Source organism: Peromyscus eremicus, chromosome 4 (assembly GCF_949786415.1).
Source record: "Peromyscus eremicus chromosome 4, PerEre_H2_v1, whole genome shotgun sequence".
In the NCBI taxonomy this organism is placed as follows: domain Eukaryota; kingdom Metazoa; phylum Chordata; class Mammalia; order Rodentia; family Cricetidae; genus Peromyscus; species Peromyscus eremicus.
In genome coordinates, this window is record NC_081419.1 from 15,183,957 (window position 1) to 15,207,336 (window position 23,380).

A 23,380-nucleotide genomic window follows, 5' to 3' on the forward strand; every position below is an offset into this window, starting at 1 on the left:
TTTGTGTATGGACATGAAATATCACCTTTTTATTCGTCTCTAGTTTCAGTCAAATTGGTTGATTCAAAATTGCAAGAAAGAATAATTGATTTGGATAGAGTATACATTATCAGGCCTCTCAAGTGTGGGTTTTTAAAAAGACATCCTCTGTCTATGAGGAACTACTACTGTGGTTTATTCTTTAGCCCATAAACCCTGGTACATCATTAGCTGTCTGTGGGGTACTGAGCAATCTTAATGTACCACACTTGCCGAGGGACGTTGAAGGTGGGGTCCCAACTGTACTCTGGGGATAGAAGCTTGGTAGGTTTGTTGAGGAAAAAATATTTGTTGAGGTATCTTTCATAGGTGCTGTTAAGTCCGTTTTCTGCATCCCAAACAACACTTTTCAAGTATTCCTGAGTGAAGTCCAGAACCTGAAAGGGCACTCCACCTATAATGGTGTCAGCGTAATAAAAGTCCCCCAGTCCAAAGGGAATGTAGGCTGCTGACGTAGGTCTCCTCTCATAGGGAAGATCCTTTGTCTTCCAGAAATACCACCAAGCATGGAGCTGGGCTACAGACGTGCTCAGGGTCTCCACCCCAAACTCATTCTGGAAGACCAGGTTGGCACTCATGATGAAGAGGAAGTCCACCTCATATTTAATGTGCTTCTGGATGTGCTCAGCCAAGATCTTCATGCGCATGAGGTCAAAGTTGTTCCACCACCTCTCCTCACCTATCACGTGTATTTGAAAGGATTGCAGAGGGTTGTAGTCCATTTCCGGTAGCTGCAGGTGCCTATCCACCATGACATAGAAGATCACCCTATAGCCAGGCATGAAGAACTTGCTGGCCGATTGCAAGAACGGGTCCAGGTACTGGTCAGTGAGACTGGGAACACACAGAACAAGAAACTTAGGTCTCTAAATGGAATGGGTGCCCTTGAATGTGCTGATAAGAGAGGTGTCCTTGATACTAAAAAAACTCCAATAGGTCAGGGTAGAGATGTTGGGTCTGAAGCTCCAAGCTGGTTAATAAGTCCATAGGCCTGACAATGGCCATGGAATTTTAGAACTACTGAGTCAGAGCTGAGTGGGGCATTGGTTAAGAACTCCCAAGTGGCCTTATGGATTCAGCCTTGGTCCAGGGACTAATCAGAGCCAATTCTATCTGGTATGCTCAGCAGTAGTGATCACAAAAGAGGACATGAAGCTCTTTGGGGGCAAAACATCTATGGATGCTGAACCACATTTCCCAAAGTAGAAGAGGCATCTACCTTCGCAGCATCTACCTGCCAACAGCAAACACAGCCAAGCCCACGGTGGTGTTCTGCTTTCTGTAATATTTCTCCAGGGTCTCTCTGTCAAAGGTGCCTTCCCATATGACTGGGGCCAGCCAGTCTGTGGTGGTGATGACATCCATACGTCTCCTATGGGACACACAAAAGCAGAAATAAAATATGACAGTATGGTTCAACAGTCGAAAGCCAACACAAGCCACTGTGTGGAAAGCCAAAGAGTAGCCACATGTTGGGTACCATTGCATGGCAGCAGTGATGGGCACCCAATGGCAGATGCTAACCCTGCGGTGGTACTGACTAGATGCCAATCAGACGTGATAAACTCTAGTTTACTCACCTGACCCTGGCAATGCCCCTCCTCAGGTGAGCGCTAGTTTTCTTCCTATTCTTCACATGGGTACACAACTAGCAAGTGGCTGAGCCGGAAGAGCCCCAATGCCCCCAGCTGGTCTAGCCTCAGACCTTGTGTTCTCCTCCTAAGTCTGGGACTATTTATCTTGAGAGCTGGTTACAGCTTAACCAATTTAAAAAAAAAAAAAAAAAAAACAGACAGCCCAGGGTCAGAACCCTGTCATACTCTTGGTTTTGCCTGAAGCCAGTACTGTAGGCAGGATCCTGGCTTCCATCCCTGACCTCACTGCTCCCTTTCTCGCTCTGTGTACCCTGTGGTGTTCTAAACACATGGTTTAAGTTGTCTGTGTCATCCAACAAGAGTGAGATAGATTAGACTTGCATTCAATACCGAGGAAATAGAAGGATTAGGACATGCCAAGAAGGCAAGGCATTTAAAAATTAATGTAAGTCACAGTATCAGAAGCTAAAGAAAAATCACACTCCCAAATTATTCAACACAGGAACATTATAGAGCCTGACACCTGTTCATAATTTTAAAAAGAAACTTCCAGAAAAAGATGGAATGGTTGCCTCATCTTGATTTTTAAAAAAATCTACATGGCCTGTGGGTGTGGTGGTGTATACCTTTAATTTGGGGAGACAGAGAAAGGTGGATCTCTATGAGTCTGAGAGTAGCTTGGTCTACATAGTATGCTTTCAGGCTAGCATACATTTCAAGACTACATAGTGAGACCCTGTCTAAAAAAAAAAATCTATAAAAGTCCTACAGCTAACACGTTTAATAGTGAAAGGCTGGCTTCTTCCTCACGAAGATCAAGAACATGACAAGAATGCCCCACACTGCTCTTCAACACAGCGGCAGAAGCCGTGGCCGCTGCAGTAAAGGCAAGAAAAGGAAATCAAGGCATCACATTGGAAATGAGAAAAATAATACTCATCATAATACAATCAGCCATACTTAATCATCTACCTGGAAAATCCTAAGAAGAAAAATCACCTAGAATTGATGCGTGAATTAGAGAGAGAATTTACCAGATTAGTTCCTAAACATTAACCCTGTGTCTATGCATTAACAACAAGTATGTAGAAATACAGAAGATGCTTGCTGAGATCCAAGTTCAGTTCCCAGCATCCACATCAGGCTGCTCACCATCTACTGTAACTCCAGCTCCAGGGTATCTAAGTACCTTCATTCACCTCCCCGGTGTGTGTGTGTGTGTGTGTGTGTGTGTGTGTGTGTGTGTGTGTGTGTACATATAATTTTAGATATGTATTTAAAATACAGTGCTATCAACAGCTGTCCCAGCGAAAATGAAACACTGTAACACTGTGGCACGTCACTGCACCAGTTAGCAGCTCCCTGCCCCCTTACCCCCTCTGGCAGTGACTGACATGCTTTCTGTCTCTGTATTTGCCGAATGTGAAAACATTGCTGAAAACTCTCCCATCCGATCACTAGACCACACTTTGCCTGCTCACCCATCAGCGGAGGGACTTTGAGTTAACTTACCCTCTAGATACAGTAGGGATGAGGCTCCCATGAAAATTCGCAGATTAATTTTCTGTGAATATGTTTTAATTCTCTTGGGGATGGGTCTCTAGGCCCAGTTCTACCTCTAGGTGGAATCGCTGTGTCCTACCGTAAGTCTACAGCTGACAAGTGGGTCCACAATGCCACAGTTGGACCTGAAAATTCAAATTTCTCCATGTCCTAATGCTTCTCACTGTCTAGCTTTTATAGTCTATCCAGCCTGTGCTCTTCCCATGTTGTTGGTGTGAAGTGGTAACTCGATGTGGTTTTGATTTGCATTCCCCTGATATGTTGATAAAGCGTGTTCTGTGTCTTTCTTGGGCATAAGCATATCTTCCTTGAAGAAATGGTGTCCAGATCTTTAGCCCATTTTTACTGCTTTCTGTTGGTTAATAGTAAGAGCTGCTTGTTAATTCAGAATACTAGGTTTTTATCAGATGTGTAACTTTAAAACATTTTTCTACAGTGCAGATTGTCTCTTCACTTTTGGTTTTTGTTTTTCCTGACAGGGTTTCTCTTTGTATCCCTGGCTTCTTTTCTTCATACGGTTTACAATGTTTTTAGTTCCAATTAAGTCCACATTATCCGTATTTCCTTCTGTGTGCCAGGCTAAGAAAATTCCTCCCCTCCTAGAGCACTGGGTGTTTATACTATTAAAAAGTGTTGGACTTTATCAAATGGTTTTTTCTACATAATAAGATGATCATGTGGGGTTTTTTTTTCTAATTCTACCAACACACTGTTTTTGCATGGGCTGATCTTGTTCACTGAGTGTCTGAGATCACTGGTTCTCCTGTCTGCTGGCACCTGCTGCTGAGGGCCTCTGTGGATTTGTTCTTTCATTTAGCGTACTTTCCACTCTGGCTGTTTTGTGTAATGGTGTCTGTATCCTAACTGCTGTTCTCTGTTTGGTAGACTTTGTTTTCACATCTTCCTTTCACTTTTGTGCACACTAGAACTGATTAAAACTTGTCAGTCAAAAGGTAGTCTCCTCCGGGGATGTCCACTGATTCTTCTCCTCCCCCTATGAGGACCAACAGAATTGTTTCTTTGCATGTTTTAATTTTTTTTTTTTTTTAATAATTTAGATGGTAACTCAAAAGATCAGGCTTTCCTTCCCATCCGGGTGTTTTTTCTTCTGTTAGTTAGCTTAACAGTTCACAATTGATGGGGTGATTTCCCATAAATGCTCGGGCTCAGTAAATTACCCATTCTGCTGTGAGGCCCTGTGCACAAGCTGAGGCATGCCGCTGTCACACGGCCATGCTTCAGGCAGTGAACTCTGCTTCAGCTCACACATCCTGCTTGCACAGAGCCTGTGCCAACCAGAGGTGGCGGCTCAGAACTTGCTCAATGTCTTTTCTGAACTCACAGCCCTCCACATGCTTGGTTTTCAGTCATGAGTGTTGGATATTTGCCAAGCTTTCTAAAGCCCCCGTGGATAGTTACAGACCAGCTTTTCCTCTCGAACCCTTTGCTCATCTATTATTTGCTTCACTGTCCCGCCTTTGGTAGTGGCTAAACCAACACCTGTCCTTGCAGTGAAAGCTGAGCTTGAGGCTGTGAGGGTGTCCTCCTTCTTGTCCTCCCTCCCATATGAAGACTGTTGTCCTTGAAGGCCATCGTGGAGCAGGAGCTTGGCACAGGGACCAGGGCATTAAGTTAATACCCCAAACATCACTGTCGTCCCACAGGCCCAGGAAAGTGGACTCTGTTCTTCCATTTTTCTCATTGGCTTATGTGGAGGACAGAGCCTTACACCTTCATTTCTGCTGACGTCACTCAAAAGATGGTTTTCACGCCCATGCTACTGGCAGGTGCAAAAGAACAGAGAGACCTTCGGGAATTTATACAGGACACTGCCCTGGCAGGCTATCTCTACAAACTGTACCCCTCTAGTCATATATCAAAGCCCTAACCCTTGCAGATGACGGTATTTGGAGGTGAGGCCTTATGAGTCATTGAGTTATGAGGGTGGGTTTTGAGTCCTTGTGAAGAGAGATGAGAGTAGCTTGCTCTGCTTCCTGTCTTGGCCACACCAGGGCAGTGTGAGAGCTATCTGCAAGCCAGGAAGAGGCCTCTCTGGATCCTGATCCTGCTGTTGCCCGGCCGTGAACTAAGCTTTCAGTGCAAAGGGAAGTCCCTCTGCCTAAACCACCCAGTTATGGCAGCCAGAGTGGCGCCCAACACCTGCCCTACCTCCTTGGTTCCAGTTTTACTCAACACTATCCAGAACCCAGGTGAGGAGGCGCAGCAGCTTTGGGTTCAACGACAGAACCGCTCAGGGCCCTGGGCAGAATAGCCAGCGGTTAACTGGCTGTTTCAACCCTGGACACAGGCAACAAAACCTACTACAGCGATGAGGAAATTGCGGAAATCTTAACATCACTTTGGGCGAGGAATCCAGAATACCACAAGCATGAAGTTACAAACCACTACAATGGGCTTTTTCTGAATATGTACCCATATTCTGGATATAAGATTAAATTTACACCAAAAGGGAAAAGAAAGTCTAATCTACCAGGGTCACGTGATTGGTCTTTGGGACTCAGGATGGTGATTATGTTAGAGGTGAGGGCAAGTCAAGGGAACCGGAAGGGCAAAAAGCCAGACACAGTGATAGGAAATTGCAGTTTTCATTTCATTTTTGTTGTTGTTGTTGTTGTTGTTGTTGTTGTTGTCTTGTTTGTTTGGGAGACAGAGTTTCTCTGTGTAGCCCTGGATATCCTGAACCTCACTCTGTAGCTCAGGCTGGCCTCAAACTCACAGAGACCTGCCTGCCTCTGCCTCCCAAGTGCTGGGATGAAAGGTGTGCGCCACCACCGTCCCGCTCATTTTTTTTAAAGCAAATTAGGGGCTAGGAACTGGTTCTGTGGGTAAAGCATGAGTCTCGTAAACGTGAGGGCCAGAGTTCAACCTTCAGTACCCATGCGAAGCCCAGTTGTGCATGCTTGTAGTCCCAGAGCAAGGAAGGTAGCCAGGAGGAGCCCTGGAGCCGGAAAGCTAGGTAGTCCAGCCAAGTCAGCCAAATCACAGGCTCTGGGTTCTGTGAGAGACCTGAGAACAACACTCAAGTTGCCCTCCAGCCTCTAGACACATGAGCACGCATGTACGCCAGCACACACATGAACACGTGTACACACACTAACAAATGATATGAGTGGAGTTGTGGGGGACAATCCTAAGGGTTGCCATGACTGTGGACAAGGGCTAACCTAACTCTGTGCATCCGAGGTGCACTCAAAATACTCATATGTCAAAGGAACTCACAAAAAATGAGCAGTAACTAAAAGGAGTTCATATCACAACTATGGAGACACAGATTGGGTTGAGAGAGTTTAACAAGCTATTTCACCAAGAATAAAGTGTCGGTAATATTTTGTGCCCTGTAAATAAGAAAATAGATTTGTACAATTAGTAAAGGGAAACAGCAATGTTACACCAGTTTTTAAACACCATAGTGTCCGATCCAAAGATTCCATTTTAGAAATCTGTCCTGTGGATAAACACATACCCGTGTATAAACTTCATTCAGGGTCCTTCACCTTGCTTATGAAGCGCCAACCGAGAACCAGCACCCATGGGGAAGTTGATTACCAAGCTGCTGTAGCACAAAGCACATCACACACACACACACACACACACACACACACACACACACACACACACATAAAACAAAACAACAATAGGTGTGGTGTCACTTGTTTATCACCCTAACCCCTGGGAGGCAGAAAAAGATGGATCCCTCAAGCTTACTGGCCAGCCAGTCTAGCCAATCAGTGAACTCAAGGTTCAGTGAGAGGCCCATCTCAAAATCCAAGGTGGAGGGCGATCAAGGAAGACACTTGGTCTGAACTCTGGCCTCGACATGCACAAAGAAGGAAAGGGGAAGAAAGATACACACAGACAGAGAAACGGTCACTTCATCATGGAGGTGCCCACACCATACTGGGCCTGAGTTCATGGCTAACCATCCTGGTTCTGCAAGGGCAGAGGGAGTTAGGAAGGTCAGTAGTTGTTTTTTTCTTTGGCTTTCAGATGACCCTGAGGGAAACCTGGGTAAGCCTCAGACCTGACTGTTTTACCCACCGTCAGGACCTGTTTGCTGAGTTTAAGTCACCAGTGATGGATTCAGTTGCAGACATGTAGTCAAGGTGATATGGGTGATCATGCATGTCCAGCCACCAGCCACCTCACGACCTTACCACCTCTTCCCCTCCGTCAGGCACCAGCACCCATGAACCCCAGGCAGAAGAGGAAGATTTCAGACCGGTTCTCCATCTCCACACCTCAATGCCTAGTGAACACACCCTTGCTCTTCGAAACACTGTCCTCTCAGCCATGGCTGTCCCACAGGGGCAGAAGCAAGAACCTGCCTCAGATCTCCTCCCCTGAAGAAGCAGGAAGGTTAACTGTGAACCCAGGCCAAGGCACCAGCTTCCTCCACAGCATCGGGACTTCTTGTTTCCGGGAGCTCTCCTGGGCTTGTGTCAGAATGGAGGAAACAAACTCCTAATTCCAGCTGTCCTGGCAGAGCTATGGTTGTGCCGAAACTGTCGCCTCAAAGCGACACGTGTCTTTGCTCTTACCTGGGGTTAAACCAATCTGAGAGCGGAAGTTCCTCTTCCTGGTGGTTCCTGGTACAAAGAGCAGCAGGTTATTGTGGCATCTGTTTGCTCAGCCAGCCCTTACCCACTGAGCCCACACAAGGCAGTCTCAGCTCTGTGGCTCTTCCCATGGCCTCACTGCCTAGCTTCAGCTTTCCGTGGCTTTGGGACAGGGCAGTGGTAGAGCTCTAGGGTCACAGTTTGGGGCTGAGGAAGCAGCTGGGAGAGCAGGTGTCTCCTGGTCTGGAAGGGGACAAGCTGGTCTAGGGAACAGATAAAGGGAATTGGGGGAGAGGCCACAAACAGCAGAATGAAGAGAAAGGTACTTTGGTGGGAGGAGGAAAAGGTCACTAGAGAATGTAAACTCAAAAAGAGTTATTTAAATGGTATAAAGAGGTCAGGAGGAGTCGATGTATTCACCTTTGATTCCCCCACCCCCTTTTCTATGAGACAGGGTCTTACCATGTAGCCCTGGCTGACCTGGAACTCACTATGTAGACCAGGATGGCCTTGAGCTCACAGAGATCCACCTGCCTCTGTCTCTGGAGTGCTGGGATTAAAGGTCTATCCACTACACCCAGCTACCATGATCCTTTTACATGCAGATGTTTCTAGCTTATTATGGGATGACACCCAGACAAGCACACTGCAAGTGGGGATCTCGGCTGTTGGAAAAGCAGTTTAACCCCATGACAGTAGCTTAACTCAGCCCACCTTCGATGACCTCAGAACAGTCAGAGGCCTACAACTGAGCCAAGTCACCCACATTCAGCATGCCATGTTAGAAAGTGAGGAAGGATTCAGGAGTTTCCTGCATCTGGACCAACAGTGGAAAAAAGAATGGCGGTCTAGGAGCCCTTCCCCACCACAGGTGAAGAGTCGGGGCCATCACTGTCTTAGTTTGTGTTTTGTTGCTCTAGAGAGACACCATGACCACGGCAACTCTTATAAAGGAAAACATTTAATTGGGGTTGGCTTAAAGTTTCAGAGGTTTAGTCCATTATCATCATGGCAGGGAGCATGGTGGCATACAGGTAGAAATGGTGCTGGAGAGGTAGCTGAGAGTTCTACATCTGGATCCACAGGCAGCAGGAAGTGACTAAACCGCTGGCCTGGCTTGAGCATCTGAGACTTCAAAGCCTGACCCACTAGTGACACACCTCCTCCAACAAGGCCACACCTCCAATAATGCCACTCCCCATGGGCCTATGGGCACCATTTTATTCAAACCACCACACTCTCATTAATTATTTAGTTTAATCACCTGCCTGGCAGCTTCCCGTGTACCACCTGGGGTGTTCTGTAACAGAACTGACCTCCAGAGCTCCTCATTTTCTGATGTGATCTGACATGGCCTTGCACAGATATCCTATCACCAAATAGGCTGCCTCCCAGGACAGACTGTCAAAATTCCACAGCACAAGCAGGCCCTTATCAGACTGCACATGACAAGTGAGGAGCTTTCTAAAATCCATCAAGTTGGGGGCGCTGGAGAATGGCTCAATGGTTAAGAACACTTGGTCTTCTAGACTTGAGCTCAGTTCCCAGAACCCATGACAGGGAGCTCACACTTGTCTGTGACTCCAGGACATCCAAGACCAGAGCCACAGGCACCTGCACATACCCACATGCAGTCACGCACACATGCACTAAGCAAAAAATAATTCTTTAAAATGTTTTCTTAAAAAGCCGCCATGTTTCAGTGTGTTGACCCCGTTTATTTCTAGATCCAGGGCAGACATCGTGGCTGCTAGAGTGGCCTGACCTAAAGAATCTGCTCCCCACAGAGACAGTCCAACAGTGAATGTCATGCCCTGGTCTTGGGGAGGCCCCGCTGGTGCTAAGCCAATGAGCCAGAGATGGCCTTGAACTTCTGAACTGTCAGTCTCTTCTCAGCAGGGATGTAGCAACCCGAAACTTCACACAACCAGTTTCCAGTCCATTACACACCCAACATCTGCTGGTCCTGTAGCTGGGCTCTCTGACCTGGAAAACCTCCCCCAAATGCATAAGCATCTTCTCCTTGACCCCCAAGTCCCCTCCCACTGGGAGGCATTGCCCCTGTTTGAAATGACAGCCTGCTGGGAGGTTTTTCCTCATACGATCCTATCCCAAGAGTCCAGCAGTAAATACTACTGTCTCACGTTCTGTCTCTTCAGAAACCTTGTAGCACACACACTCATACACGTGTGCATGTGCATGTGCACACACTGGTACACCTATACACACATAAGTGTATGCTCACACACATACACTCACACATATTCACTCACACACTACATACCTATGGCCTACACATAGGGAGACCTGGCCACCTCTAGAGACTTGTTTCTTTTTCCATCCCCAGCCTCTGTCATCATTAGAATTTCTGGCCCTGACAGTTTTATCCTCCTGTTTATAGAATAAATGTTCACACAGTGAAGAGCGACACCTTGAGAGGGTACCTTTTCTGAGGAGAAGGTTTGCCAGAGAAAATACAGGACACCATAAAACGTGAGTTTGGAAAAGAACAGTGAATGGGGGCTGGAAAGATGGCCCAGCAGTTAACAGAGCTGGCTGCTTTTCCTGAGGACCTGGGCTCAATCCCCAGCACCCACATGGTCTGTAACTCGGGTTCCAGGGGACCTGAGGCCCTCTTCTTGCCTCTGCTGGGACCAGGCACACATGTGATAAACAGATACACATGCAGGCAAAACACATAAAATAAAAATAAATAAAAGCCGGGCGGTGGTGGCGCACGCCTTTAATCCCAGCACTCGGGAGGCAGAGCCAGGCGGATCTCTGTGAGTTCGAGGCCAGCCTGGACTACCAAGTGAGTCCCAGGAAAGGCGCAAAGCTACACAGAGAAACCCTGTCTCGAAAAACCAAAAAAATAAATAAATAAATAAATAAATAAATAAATAAATAAAAGATAAGCAGTGACTATGTTGAATGTCTGTTTCAGTTATTTTATGGGACGTACTTCTATGAACATGATGTGCAGTCTATCAGGTGTGACTGAGTAGCTTCTGTTTCTGTCTTCTAAATACATCAGCTCTGCCAGTACCCACACAGTCAAAGATTTACACCCAAAATACAGCAACCTGATTAAAAATAAAACAGGCAAAGAAATCAAATGCCCATTTTACCATGAAAGATGTATAGACGGAGGCCTTAATTTTTTAAGGTATTCTTCCATGATAGGACTGTCTTCCTTTCTTTCTTTTTTGAGACAGGGTTTTGCTGAGTAGTGGTGGCACACACCTTTAACCTCAGCACTCGAGAGGCAGAAGCAAACAGATCTCTGTGAGGCCAGCCTGGTCTACAAAGCTACTTCTAAGACAAGGATACACAATGAAACCTTGTCTCAAAACACACACACACACACACACACACACACACACACAGAGAGAGAGAGAGAGAGAGAGAGAGAGAGAGAGAGAGAGAGAGAGAGAGAGAGATATTCACTATGCATCCCTGACTAGCCTGGAACTTTCTGTGTTGTCCAGGCTAGCCTCCAACTCACAGAGATCCACCTGCCTTTTCCTTGCAAGTTCTGGGACTAAAGGCATTTGCCTGTATTCTCGGCTTCGCTTTCCCAGTGGCACTCAGAAACATTGTTATTTATAAATAGATCCAGGAAGAGGCATATAGGACATAGGAGTTAAAAGTTTCTAGGGAAAAAATGTTGGCAGGTTAACAGATATGACTCTAGCAGGACGATTTTAGTTTTGTCTGTATAAGATGCTAATTTGCCACCTTTAATCCCAGCACTCGGGAGGCAGAGTGGATCTCTGTGAGTTTGAGGTTAGCCTGGTCTACAAAGTGAGCTCCAGGACAATCAGAGCTGTTACACAGAGAAATCCTGTCTCAAAAGACCAAAAAAAAAAAAAAAAGTACCCAAATTTGGAACTTTGAGGTGGTTTATAATTGATGTAATTATATGTAATTGTAGTTCAGTTTTGGCCCAGTGACTAAGCTCTTGCTTGGCATGCTCCAGGCCCCATTCTATCCCCAGTACAATGGTAATAACAGCACTCTTCTCTGCCTGGCTCCATTTTCATGACATTGTCATGTAACAAGAAATTCTGTAGTGTATGAAATACCCCCTGTGGGCAGGTCTGCTATTTTCCAGCATCTGGAATGGAGCCTGGGACGAGAAACTCAGCAAATGTCCCCCTGGCATCTGAAAATCAAAGAATTAAAATACACACAGCGTCCTCTAGGGAGCACTAGGGAGGAAGAAGCTTCTGGTTCACTCGTGTGTTAATGGCATCTTTGGATGAGATTCACGTTTAAACAGCGTGGCCTTCCTGCAGGTTGTGTGTGGTTCATCGATATTTACCTGAAGTAGACCTTAGCCATCAGCAGCAGGAAGAGGCAGGAAATCAACATTAGCATTCTCTTTTTAGCATTCATTCCTTCCTGGGGAAGGGAAGGAAAAGGAGGTTCTAAGTGTGACTTAAACAGACCCACTGCATTCCAACACCCCCAACGGTGGGGTAGTGTCTGCACACATTTGGACACTAACTCAACAGCTCCCTCTAGAATATTCATTGAGAGGGATTAAGGTCATCTCCATTCTGCTTGAAGTGCCTTTGAAGTGATTCTCAAAGATTTGGAATGTACTGGCTCTCCTGTGTTTCTTGGAGAAGCAAGTCTGTGTATGTGTGTGTGTGTGTGTGTGTGTGTGTGTGTGTGTGTGTGTGTATGTGTGTGGTGTTGTGCACAGAGGCTCTCTGTGTGTGTGTGTGTGAGTGTGTGTGTGTGTGGTGTTGTGCACAGAGGCTCTGTGTGTGTGTGTGAGTGTGTGTGTGTGTGTGGTGTTGTGCACAGAGGCTGTGTGTGTGTGTGTGTGTGTGTGTGTGTGTGTGTGTGTGTGATGTGGTGTGCATAGAGGCTGCTGTTGGGGGTCTTCAGTTGCTCTCCACCTTACTTTTTGAGGCAGGGTCTCTCTGAGCCCAAGCTTTTCTTTTCACCTAAGCTAGAAAGCTCTGGAATCCACCTGCTTCAGCCCCCTTAGTGCTGGGATTCCAGCCATGTGCCACATCCAGCTTTTATATGGACACCGGGAATCGAACTCAGGTTCCTACGCTTGCTCAATAACCACTTGTCTCCCCAGCCTGGAAGTCCATCTTGTTCCCTTGAAATAACTGCCATGAATCCCTATTGTGTGTTCATGGCAACAGGATGGGATCATGACGATGAGGTCATCCTAAACCAATAAATTCTGCCCTCACAGTTGACTTTGTCATTTCTTTCCTAGTCAGCATGGTAAGACAGAGCAACTGGGGCCGTTTACACAGAGACTGCAAAGAGGGTCCGTGACCACGTCAATGGCAGGAGGCTCCAGAGCTGAGATCTGAGCTCCACTTGGCATGGAGCCTAGGTTGGAGGTTTCACATGGATCTGTTTGAACACTGTGTCCAACATGCCATAAGGCAGCGTGCCAGCCTGCGGTGGAGGGCTCTGATGACCTGCTCCTGAGGCAGAGGTTGGGGGGAGGTGGGGCTGGCCCTGGGTTGAACTGGGTTTTAAGTGCCCAGAACACACCAGCTTTGGAAGACAAGCACAGCATGAAAACGCAGAAGGTTAAGGGCTCCTTTGTAATCTTACATTATTCACTCATGTGATGGCAGTCTGGGTGTCGTAGTCCAGAGGTAGAAACTCATGAAATACATGGATAAAATAAATTCACCTGTTTCTTTTGCCCTTTGTCACATGGCTACTTGGAAATGGGACATCACAAGTGGCTCACTTCCTGACTCTACTGGGCAATTCTTCATGAAACATTATCCTACTCAGAAATACCCTTGCAGTTTGAAAACTGACATCTTTAAGCTCACTATTATTGGGAATACATGGACAAGTGAGCTGGGGTCCATCCAGCTAGCTGCTCTGTCCCCTGCTGGTTCCCAGTGATATCTTGAAGCATCGGCAACAAATTCAGAGGCCAAGGTCAAAGGATGCTGTCTACACACAATATTTTGTCTTGTTTACAGAAACAGAATCTCATTCTGTTGCCCAGATTGGCCTTGAACTCAACCACCTTTCTGCCTCAGCCTCCCAAATGCTGAGATTGCAGGTGTACACCTTCAAGCCTGGCTCCCAGACACAACCAGTCCCAACACTGCTCCTTCAAAGGCCCCTTACCTTGGGTCAGGGTGGTGGTAGGTAGGAGACAGCCAAAACGTCCCTTGAGGACCAGTGTTTCCCAGGGAGTATATCTCTAGGACTTTGCCATGTGAAGTGCCTGGTTGCATCCACTGCTTTTGGGGTGTGTGAATCTTCTGTTAATGGTGATGTCACCAGCATCACAATGGTACCTGGCCCACTCTCTTCATGACCAGATGACATGACTTGGTCCCACTGGAAACATGAAAGGATTTCTTAGAATATTCTGTTGCTTTTGCTTCTTCTAGTTGTGGCATTTCTTCTAAGGACAGATACTTCTTGGCAGAGAGGTTTCGGGTGGCATGTGTGCTGTGTGTACAACAGGGAGATCCCCTCTCCTGCTGGAGACACTATTCATTGCTCTAAAGAGTGAAGCCTTCTTATACTTTCTCACTCTTGTTTATGTATTCTTTGCCCACTGATAGAAGCACAGGTTTTCATTTTAGGCATCATATGATCCCACTATCGCCGGATAGCTATGTGTGATTATAACATAACCCTGTATTTATGTGTTTGTTCATTCTACCCTTGAAAAATAAAGAAACCCAGGCCGGGCGGTGGTGGCGCACGCCTTTAATCCCAGCACTCAGGAGGCAGAGCCAGGCGGATCTCTGTGAGTTCAAGGCCAGCCTGGGCTACCAAGTGAGTTCCAGGAAAGGCACAAAGCTACACAGAGAAACCCTGTCTCGAAAAATTTAAAAAAAAAAAAAAAAAAAAAGGAAACCCAATGTGGTAGTCTGAATGTAAATGGCTCCCATAAGCTCATAGGGAGTGGCACTATTAGGAGGTGTGACTTTGTTGGAATAGGTATGGCCTTGTTGGGGGAAATGTGTCACTTTGTGGGTGGGTTTTGAAGTTTCCTATGTTCAAGATACTGCCCAGTGTCTGAGACCATTTCCTGTTGCCTTCTGATCAAGTTGTAGTCATACCATGTCTGCATGCACACTGCCATGCTCCCCGCCATGATGATAATAGACTGAACCTCTGAAACTGTTAAGTGAGCCACCCCAATTAAATGTTTTCTTTGTAAGAACTGTCATGGTCATGGTGTCTCTTCACAGCAATGGAAACCCTAAGACCCCCGGAGTGTGAGTTAAGGGGTTTAAACACATCCTTAGGCTCCAGCCAGCAAAAGAAAAAGAAGAGAAGGAAAGCTGGGAGGTGGTGATGCACCCCTTTAGTCCCATCACTTGGGAGGCAGGGGCAAGCAGATCTCCTTGAGTTCAAAGCCAGCCTGATCTACAGAGCTAGTTCCAGGACAGCCAGGGCTACACAGAGAAACCCTACCTCAGAAAGAAAAAAAGAGAGAGAGAAGAAAAAAGAAGAGTCACACCCTCCTGAGTCAGGACTCAGAATGGTAGGCTGTCCCTAGCCGGAAAGACTTCTGGGAAGGAAAGGCACTATATTCTACAGTGAGCTCACATCCTAGGGGTGGTCCCCTGAGCCAAGTCCCTGACCTGCCCACTAAATCAAACCTTAAGGGAGGAGGCCAGTGTGTGTCTCCACCTAGAGGTGGATTCCATTCTTCACAATTGTGTCTGTCGTGTCTGAAGTCAGGAAACAGATGAATTCTGGTGCCCACCTCCTTAATACTCCATCCTCAGGAAGGTTGGCACTTCCATGCCAGTCTGTCTGACCCTCACTGGCTCATGAAACCAGCATCTCTCTCCCTTCCCTCCACCTGGACACTCTTCTAGCACGGATGGCTGAGGCCCACATCTTCCTCCACAGGCTGCTCTCCCCAGATACCCCACCATAGCAATGCCTAAGCCCCGTTACCCCAGGTCCAGCTGCTTCCCACAGCCAGCAGCACTGATACCATCCTGTCAGAGTCCCTGTCAGTCATGGCTTACTGTTTATTATGTGCTGTGGAAGGAATGTGTTCATCAAACTCAGTCTGGAATTTAATTCCCAAGGCAATCAGTTGTATTCTAAGGGTGAGAACAATCCAACTATGGTACTTACAGGGGCCTTAGGGGGGGTGATCCGATTAGGTTAGTCATTAGGGTACGGCTCCATGGCTCAATCCTGGGGGCTTTTTATTTGTTTTTCAGTTATGTCTCTGTGTTGCCCAGGCTAGTGTCAAACTTGCTATGTAGCAGAGAATGACTTTGAACTTCTGGTTCTCCTGTGCCCACCTCCCAAGTGCTGAGATGACAGGCATATTCCACAACACCCCTCTGTGTAACACACGGATAGGACCCAGGCAAACACTCTACCAAGTGAGCCACACCCTGGACTCCCAGTGACTTTGCTTGATTTGCTTCAAGTTTGTCATTTTAAGCTGCCTAAGCTGAACTCAAACTCCTAAATGTAAGAGATTTTCCCACTTTAACACCCTGAGTAGCTGGAATAATAATCAAAGCACTGTGCCCAGTCCAGAATGAACACACACACACACACACACACACACACACACACACACACACACACGCACAGACACACACACACTCACACACACAAAAACAGACACACAGACACAAACACAGAGAGACAGAGAGACAGAGACAGAGAGACAGACAGAGAAGAGACACAGACACCCACACTTTTTTTATTGTTATTATTCTCTCATATAATACATTCTGACTGCAGCCTCCCCTCCTTGTATTTCTCCTACACCCCACCTCCCCTCTCCTCCAGATCCAATGCTCCTTGATTTCTCTTTAGAAAACAGCAGCCATCCCAGGAATATTAACCAAACTTGGCATAACAAGCTCCAATAAGACTAGGCACAAACCCTCATATGGATGGATGAGACAACCCAGTAGGAGAAAAAGGGCCCCAAGAGCAGGCCCAAGAGTCAGAGACACGCCCACTCCCACTGTTAGGAGTCTCACAAAAAAACACAAGCTAAATAACCACGATGTATATGCAGAGGACCTAGCACAGACTCTGTGACTATCACTTCCATCTCTGTGAGCCCCTATGAGCCCTGCTTATTGTGTGGGCTGTGTCCTCCTGGTGTCCTCAACTCCTCTGGCTACTAAAATCCTTCCTTCCCTACAGCACAGATCCTAATTGATCTTAATAATAAAAACCCAGAGTAAAATATTAGGGTGAAAGCTGAAAGACCAGAGAAGCAGAGCAGCCAGCCACAAGGAAGACTTCTTACCTCTAGGAATCCTTAGACTGAAAAGACCAAGCTCCTGTCTCCACTTCACCTTATCACTTCCTCTCTCCACCCAGCCACATCACTTCTTGTCTCCACCTCCCTAGTGCTGGGATTAAAGGAGTGATATCCCAAGGGCTGGGATCAAAGGTTTGTGCCACTACTGCCTGGCCTCTATGGCTAACTAGTGGCTTAGCTCTGAACTCTTATCTTTAGGCAAGCTTTATTTGTTAGATCACAAACAAAATATCACACATTTCCTCTTTTTTTGTCTAAAATTTAAAAAAGGTTATAACTAATATAAGAAAAACTATATACAATAAGCACAATAACTATATATAATATATACAGGCAATAAATATATCAACAATGTCTAGTACATTTACATTTGACCAGTTCAGAAAAAAAATAGTCCATTATCTATCCTATCTTGGTGAGTCCAAGTCTTGTACCTAATTCACTCTCTATCCTAACTTGCTTTACCATCTAAAACTATCTTTTGATGTTTCTAAACCTTATACACTTTACACCTCTTTAGTGAGTTTCTTTTCTGAGTCTGGTAAACAAGGAAAACTATAACTATAGAACTATCTAATCTTCAACTCCCTCAGAGACCTGAGAAGGAAATAATATTAACTGAGTAAGCAGGAAGTGCAAGCAATCAACTTCCAAAAAGAATGCAAGAAATGACAGAGACAGCTGGCTGCCTAAACAGTCACCCAAGTTTTCTTTGCAACATTGGGGCATCCATCTTTGGCCTACAGGCCTAGAATATCTGACAGACTTTTCTGTGAAGCAGGATATTCTGAAGGGCTGTACTACCTTGTCTTGGAAAAGTTCACAATCCTTTCTTCTGTGTCCTGCTTGCCCCATTTGGACAACATACTGTCAGCAGTCAAGGCAAGAGCACTTTTTTGCCTAGTAGCTAATTTTTGCCACAAAGAAAATAAACTCCATATGGAGTTTCTCTGATGCTCATCATCTTCTCTGAAGTATATTGGTGCTGCCAAGAGCAGACATGTCTCATTGTCATTAAAAAAAACCCCTATGTTATTAAAACATCTTAAATGCCATATTTGGTAGATCTCTGAAGTGTTTGAAGATGACCTGCCTATCTAAAATATATTTCTGTTTGACCTTGAAAACATACCTAACATGACTACAAGTTTAATTGTAACAGGTGACTAATTATTAGCTTGCATTTCCTTATTATCCCAAATAGTTGGTAATAATAACTTTCAAAGACTAGCAATTTTGCATTACATTGTTCAATGAGATATATAGGTACAAGTTAGAAATGTATGTACAGTATGTTCTAACAAAAATAATATCAACTTTGTATCAATATACAAAGATCCATATCAATATAAAATATTTAAAACAAGCAGTTGCTTTTTAAAAATGAATTTAATAATCTACCCTTTTATCCTATCATATCTATATCCCCCTTTTTTCTTTTTAGAGTAGATTCAATAATCTACCTTTTTGTCCTAGCATATCTGTATCCCCGTTTTTCTTTTTTTTTTTTTTTTCCAACAAGAACCCTGAATCTAATCCTCTTTGTTTGGCTTTTTTCCTGACCATTACCAATAACAACTTGTAACCAACCACCCTAAATGATGACAAATATCTATAACCTGTAGAAAGACCAAAACCTACCCACCCCACCTCTTGGGAAAGTGGGCATTGTGTTCTTTTTTTTTTTTTTTTTTTTTTGGTTTTTCGAGACAGGGTTTCTCTGTGTAGCTTTGCGCCTTTCCTGGAACTCACTTGGTAGCCCAGGCTGGCCTCGAACTCACAGAGATCCGCCTGGCTCTGCCTCCTGAGTGCTGGGATTAAAGGCGTGCGCCACCACTGCCCGGCTGGGCATTGTGTTCTTAAATTTACTTCCTACTGTCTGAGGGCAACAGCATCCTTAGGGGATCCTAAAAAGAAAAATTAGGGTTAATTGTCAAGTCCTGAGAGAGATAGCTGTATCATATGGTGTCCAGTCTCTCTGTAATGGAAGAGAGCAGAGCTTGTCTCATGTCCAGGCTAGAGTACTCTGTGAGGCTGGATCGTCTCAGCTAGCCACCTCAAAATTGTCCTGAGCAGTTTGTAGTACAAAGCTAATCTTTGGGTGGTGTTTTTCAGCTTAGTAGTATTATCATAATCCATGTGGAATCGTCCTTGTGGGGCCCCATCATCCTTTTGGGAGCTTCAAAGGTTGCTGTTAAGCATGGTCATGGTTCACTGCAGAAAACTGATAGAGACTCAAACTGGAAATCATGTACAGGAAGCTAGATGAAGCCTTTTTCTAGAATTAGTTAGTACTCTATATGACCATTAATATCATGACAAAAGTTTAAAACATATATATTAATCTTATAAATTTTGAGATAACATTTATATTTTAAGAAAAGCTTTAAAGAGTTAAAATAAAACCAAAGGATTATAAAATTAGTGGCTTTAGTTAGTTCTTTAATTTTTGTTTTTCTTCTGTCCCATATCAGGTGGCTTTTCTGATATGAGACAGAGATTTTGGATTTGACTTTAACAAGCATGCTTGGGTTTAGAGAAGGAGAGAGCCACACTCAAACTCCAATGCCAGTTTTAATTGTTTTAATTGGACTGGGACTACATAAAGACCATTTGCAGCCAGGTGGTGGTGGCGCACACCTTTAATCCCAGCATTCAGGAGGCAGAGCCAGTGGACCTCTGTGAGTTCAAGGCCAGCATGGTCTACAGAGGGAGATCCAGGACAGGCACCAAAACTACACAGAGAAACCCTGTCTCAAAAAAACAAAAAACAGGGCTGGAGAGATGGCTCCGTGGTTAAGAGTACTGACTGCTCTTCCAGAGGTCCTGAGTTCAATTCCCAGCAACCACATGGTGGCTCACAAACATCTGTAATGAGATCTGGTACATAATAAATAAATAAATCTTAAAAAAAAGACCATTTGCATTACATGTCTGTAGAGAACAACAGAAACAAATATTTAGGAAGATTTATGAAATTTCATCCTGTTGAAAATGTGATATATCAATAGGCCAATTTATTCTTTTTCTTGGTACATTTTTTCTGGATGATTTGTCCTTTTTCTTCAGATGTCTCACTTGTCCAGTAGTCTTCAGATTCCTTAGCAGGATGCCTTCATTCTTCTGGAAAGATAAAAACAAAACCCATCCCCAGCCCTAATTTGGAAGTTTTCTTATGGCAAGTTATATCTGATCAAATGAAAAGCACTTGTTAGTGGTATAAGTTAGTTTAAATTGAATGGTCATGCTGGTTGATGAACTATCACCTCTTCTAATTAAGAGGTCTCTCTTGTTCAAATTGAATCTTGATCATTTTGATAGTATCCATAGCTTTTCTTCTCCTAAGGAAACAAAATCAAAACCTCTTCCCCAACGTAACACATCTTCTGGTTTCCATTCTGAAGTCAGCACATCTTTAATGAAGTAGGCTGATTTAATTCTTTATCCAATGTCTTCCCACAGCTGTTGTTCCTTTCTCATTAGCATTTAGAAAATTCAAAGTTAATAAAGTGTTATGCAATCTATTTCTGGGAGTCTTTATTATCCCTTTCTGTTTATTTAGCATATCCTTTAGAGTTCAATTTGATCTTTCCATGGCTGCTTGTCTTGTAGGATTGTGTGGTATACCTGTAATATGCTTTATATTGTAATAAGCAAAAAAAAAAAACTGTTTCATTTTACCAGAGACATATGCTGGAGCATGGTTAGTTTTAATCTGCCAGGTGGTTCACAACCACCTGTAACGTCCAGCTCCAGGGGATCTGACACCCTCTTTTAGCCTCCATGGACACACACACACACACACACACACACACACACACTTGACAATCTCCCCTGCCTAGACAAAATCTCCTTGGCTCTGACATGCATCATTTTATAACAGCCTCTTTCTTGTAATGATGTGGAGCGCTGAGGACTCTAAATCCTGGGAGTTTCTCCAAAGGGTTTTTGTGATAAGGACCATAGCTGTGCTTACATGGACCAAAGCAAGAGAACTTTCTAGAATGAGGGTAAGTGTTTTTGTTTTACCCAGGTCACCCATTGCCTTGCATATGTCAACACCACCACCCTGGCACTTTCAGGGCCTATACGTATCAATGAATGCAATTTTTTGGGCTGTCCCCTATCCGTTTTCAGCCTAAAGCAGACACAGAATGCCTGTGTTCCTTGGGGTTAGATGAACAAGGATGCACTAGATCAGCCTGACAGAGGCCATGGCCACACGAAGGGAATGGCTCACCTAGATGCTCATTACCACCATGCTCTCCTACCACAGAAACCTTCCCTGTGCCCACCAACAGCTGGACCTCCAAGACCCAGCTGGAGAGACCTTCTCACAAGACTTAGAAGGGGAGCTTGGACACTTCTCCTAGGAAGGTAGAGATGTTTATGTATTGCTCACCTGAAGCACAGATTCTTGCCCTTTTCTGAAAGTCCCTCTGGGACCCATTGACTAGGAAATGTGCCCCCCTCCACCTTCTGGCAGAAAATCAGGGCTTGTTTGGAAGGGAGTGGGCTGCAGGAGCTATGAGTCTTGCAGAGTGGGGTGTGGGCTTTTGCATACTCATTGAGCATCCATGGCTGTGCAAATGGGCAAGAGGTGGTACTCACAAACCATGGCCCAGTCTCCCTCACCTTCTTCCCTCAAGATGGGCCATGGGAGGCACCTTGGGATTTCTGGCCCCGTTGTTAATCATCTGGTTGTGGTTCTCTTGTTCCACTCACATAGTTCAAGGCCCAACCTTGCCAGTTCTTTGTTGCTCTGAATATTTGACACCAGTGAGAGACAGCAAATGTCAGACAAAAGCAGCGGCAGGTGGCACCCTCTAGTGTCGCAGCTCTCTGGCTTTAGGTAGCCAGACCCTTCAGTCCTTCGAGCACTCTAGCTTTTTTCAGCCTGTAAAGCAAGGATTCCTCAGCTCTCGGTAACGGGCAGTGTTACAGCTCCCAGCCCTGGGGTGTCTCAGACCCTTGGTTCTATAGTCTTGACAGCTCTTGGGAACGTTCCAAGTGCCCACAGCCTGCGGTAACTCCTCCCTGATTCTTTCCAGCGTCCTGTCCTTAAGCTGCTGCTCTCCACCCTTTCTGCCTCCACTCCTCTTGTTTCTGACCTGCCCCATCCCTCAAATAGTTCAGGGCCACCCGTTACTATGGCCCCTGTCACGGCTGTTGAGTAAGGAAGCAGCAGCTGCTGCAGGCTACCACTCATCCACGGTGCTGCTTTGCAGGTGCCCATGCAGCCAGAGGCTCTGACGTCTTTGCAGCTTGGCCTGCCCACTGCTCTGCAGCACTCACTGCCCGCTTCTGAAGCTTGGCATGCCAGCTCTGCTGCTCTGTTGTCTCTCCTGCTCCTTTGTGAATGTGTGACTAGCTCAGCCCGCACTGAATATAGGCAAGACCAGTCAAGCTGAACACTGTGGCATATGCTTGTAATGCCGGCACTTGAGAAGTGGAGGCAAGATGATCAAGAATTCATGGTCATCTTGGGCTACATGAAACCTTGTCTCAGACAAACTTACAAACAAAAACAAAAATTACACTCTAGGAAAGGTTTTTATTGGGCCCAACGCTGCAGTACCAGGGTAGGCAGCAAAGGAGGCTGTGTGTCAGACCGCTCATCAGATCGGATATGGGGTGTCTCATCCCAGTCGTAGCAAGCTTGTTACACAAACAAAGTTTGTGTTGGCACCAATCACAGTATCGCTTCCTTTCTCCCATTCATAGCAGTCCCTCTGCAAGGCCACCAGGGCATGTGGGCCACCTCTGGCCTGAGTAGAAATGATCGTGACGTCACCTGGAGTTCCCCAAGATGAAGCACCAATAGTTTGGGACAGTCTTGGATGGGGCTGAAGCTCGGGAGCTAGAGCGAGAAAGGGCTCAACAGTGTGGAATATGTAAGGTTGTTGGATTGACAGCTCTTTTGCTCGAAACAGCTTGGGGAGCAAGGGAGAGTCAACAGCACTGGAGTCATATTGCCCCATCCCTATTTACAGGAAAATGGATCAACAGAAAGGTTGCTTCTACGTCAAAGAACTTGTCATTGACATTAACTGTGAGTAGTTTCGATGATGGTTTATAATGCTGGACACCTGCCAGGTACCCGGGGACAGTTGGGCTCCCTTCCTCTCTCAGGACCACATCAGCCCAGGGCAGAGAGATGGCAAAGCTGCCTATGCGGGGAAATGGCAGCCAGTGGGTGTCTGCCCTCTGGATTGCCTGGGGGCTGAGCTCTTCCGGCCTCCCCTCCACTGCCACCAACGCACCTGTGCCGGAGGCAGCGGGAGCCAGAGTCCTGCGACACACCTGTAGGAGCCATGCCGACATTT

The 23,380-nt window shown here is 45.6% G+C and overlaps 1 protein-coding gene across 2 annotated transcripts; it reads right to left on the reverse strand.

The window, feature by feature from the left end:
• Glt6d1 (glycosyltransferase 6 domain containing 1) lies at positions 1–12,177 on the reverse strand. 2 transcript variants are annotated; one of them, XM_059259114.1, is made up of 4 exons: positions 12,099–12,177; positions 7,757–7,804; positions 1,274–1,411; positions 1–873 (listed from the first exon to the last, which is right to left on the reverse strand). In XM_059259114.1, the coding sequence occupies exons 1-4, from the start codon at positions 12,170–12,172 to the stop codon at positions 207–209; spliced, it is 927 nt and encodes a 308-aa protein (XP_059115097.1). In that variant the 5' UTR covers positions 12,173–12,177; the 3' UTR covers positions 1–206. The 2 variants fall into 2 exon arrangements, with proteins under 2 accessions (XP_059115097.1, XP_059115098.1); XM_059259115.1 differs by lacking the exon at positions 7,757–7,804.
• Positions 12,178–23,380: the final 11,203 nt, after the last annotated feature.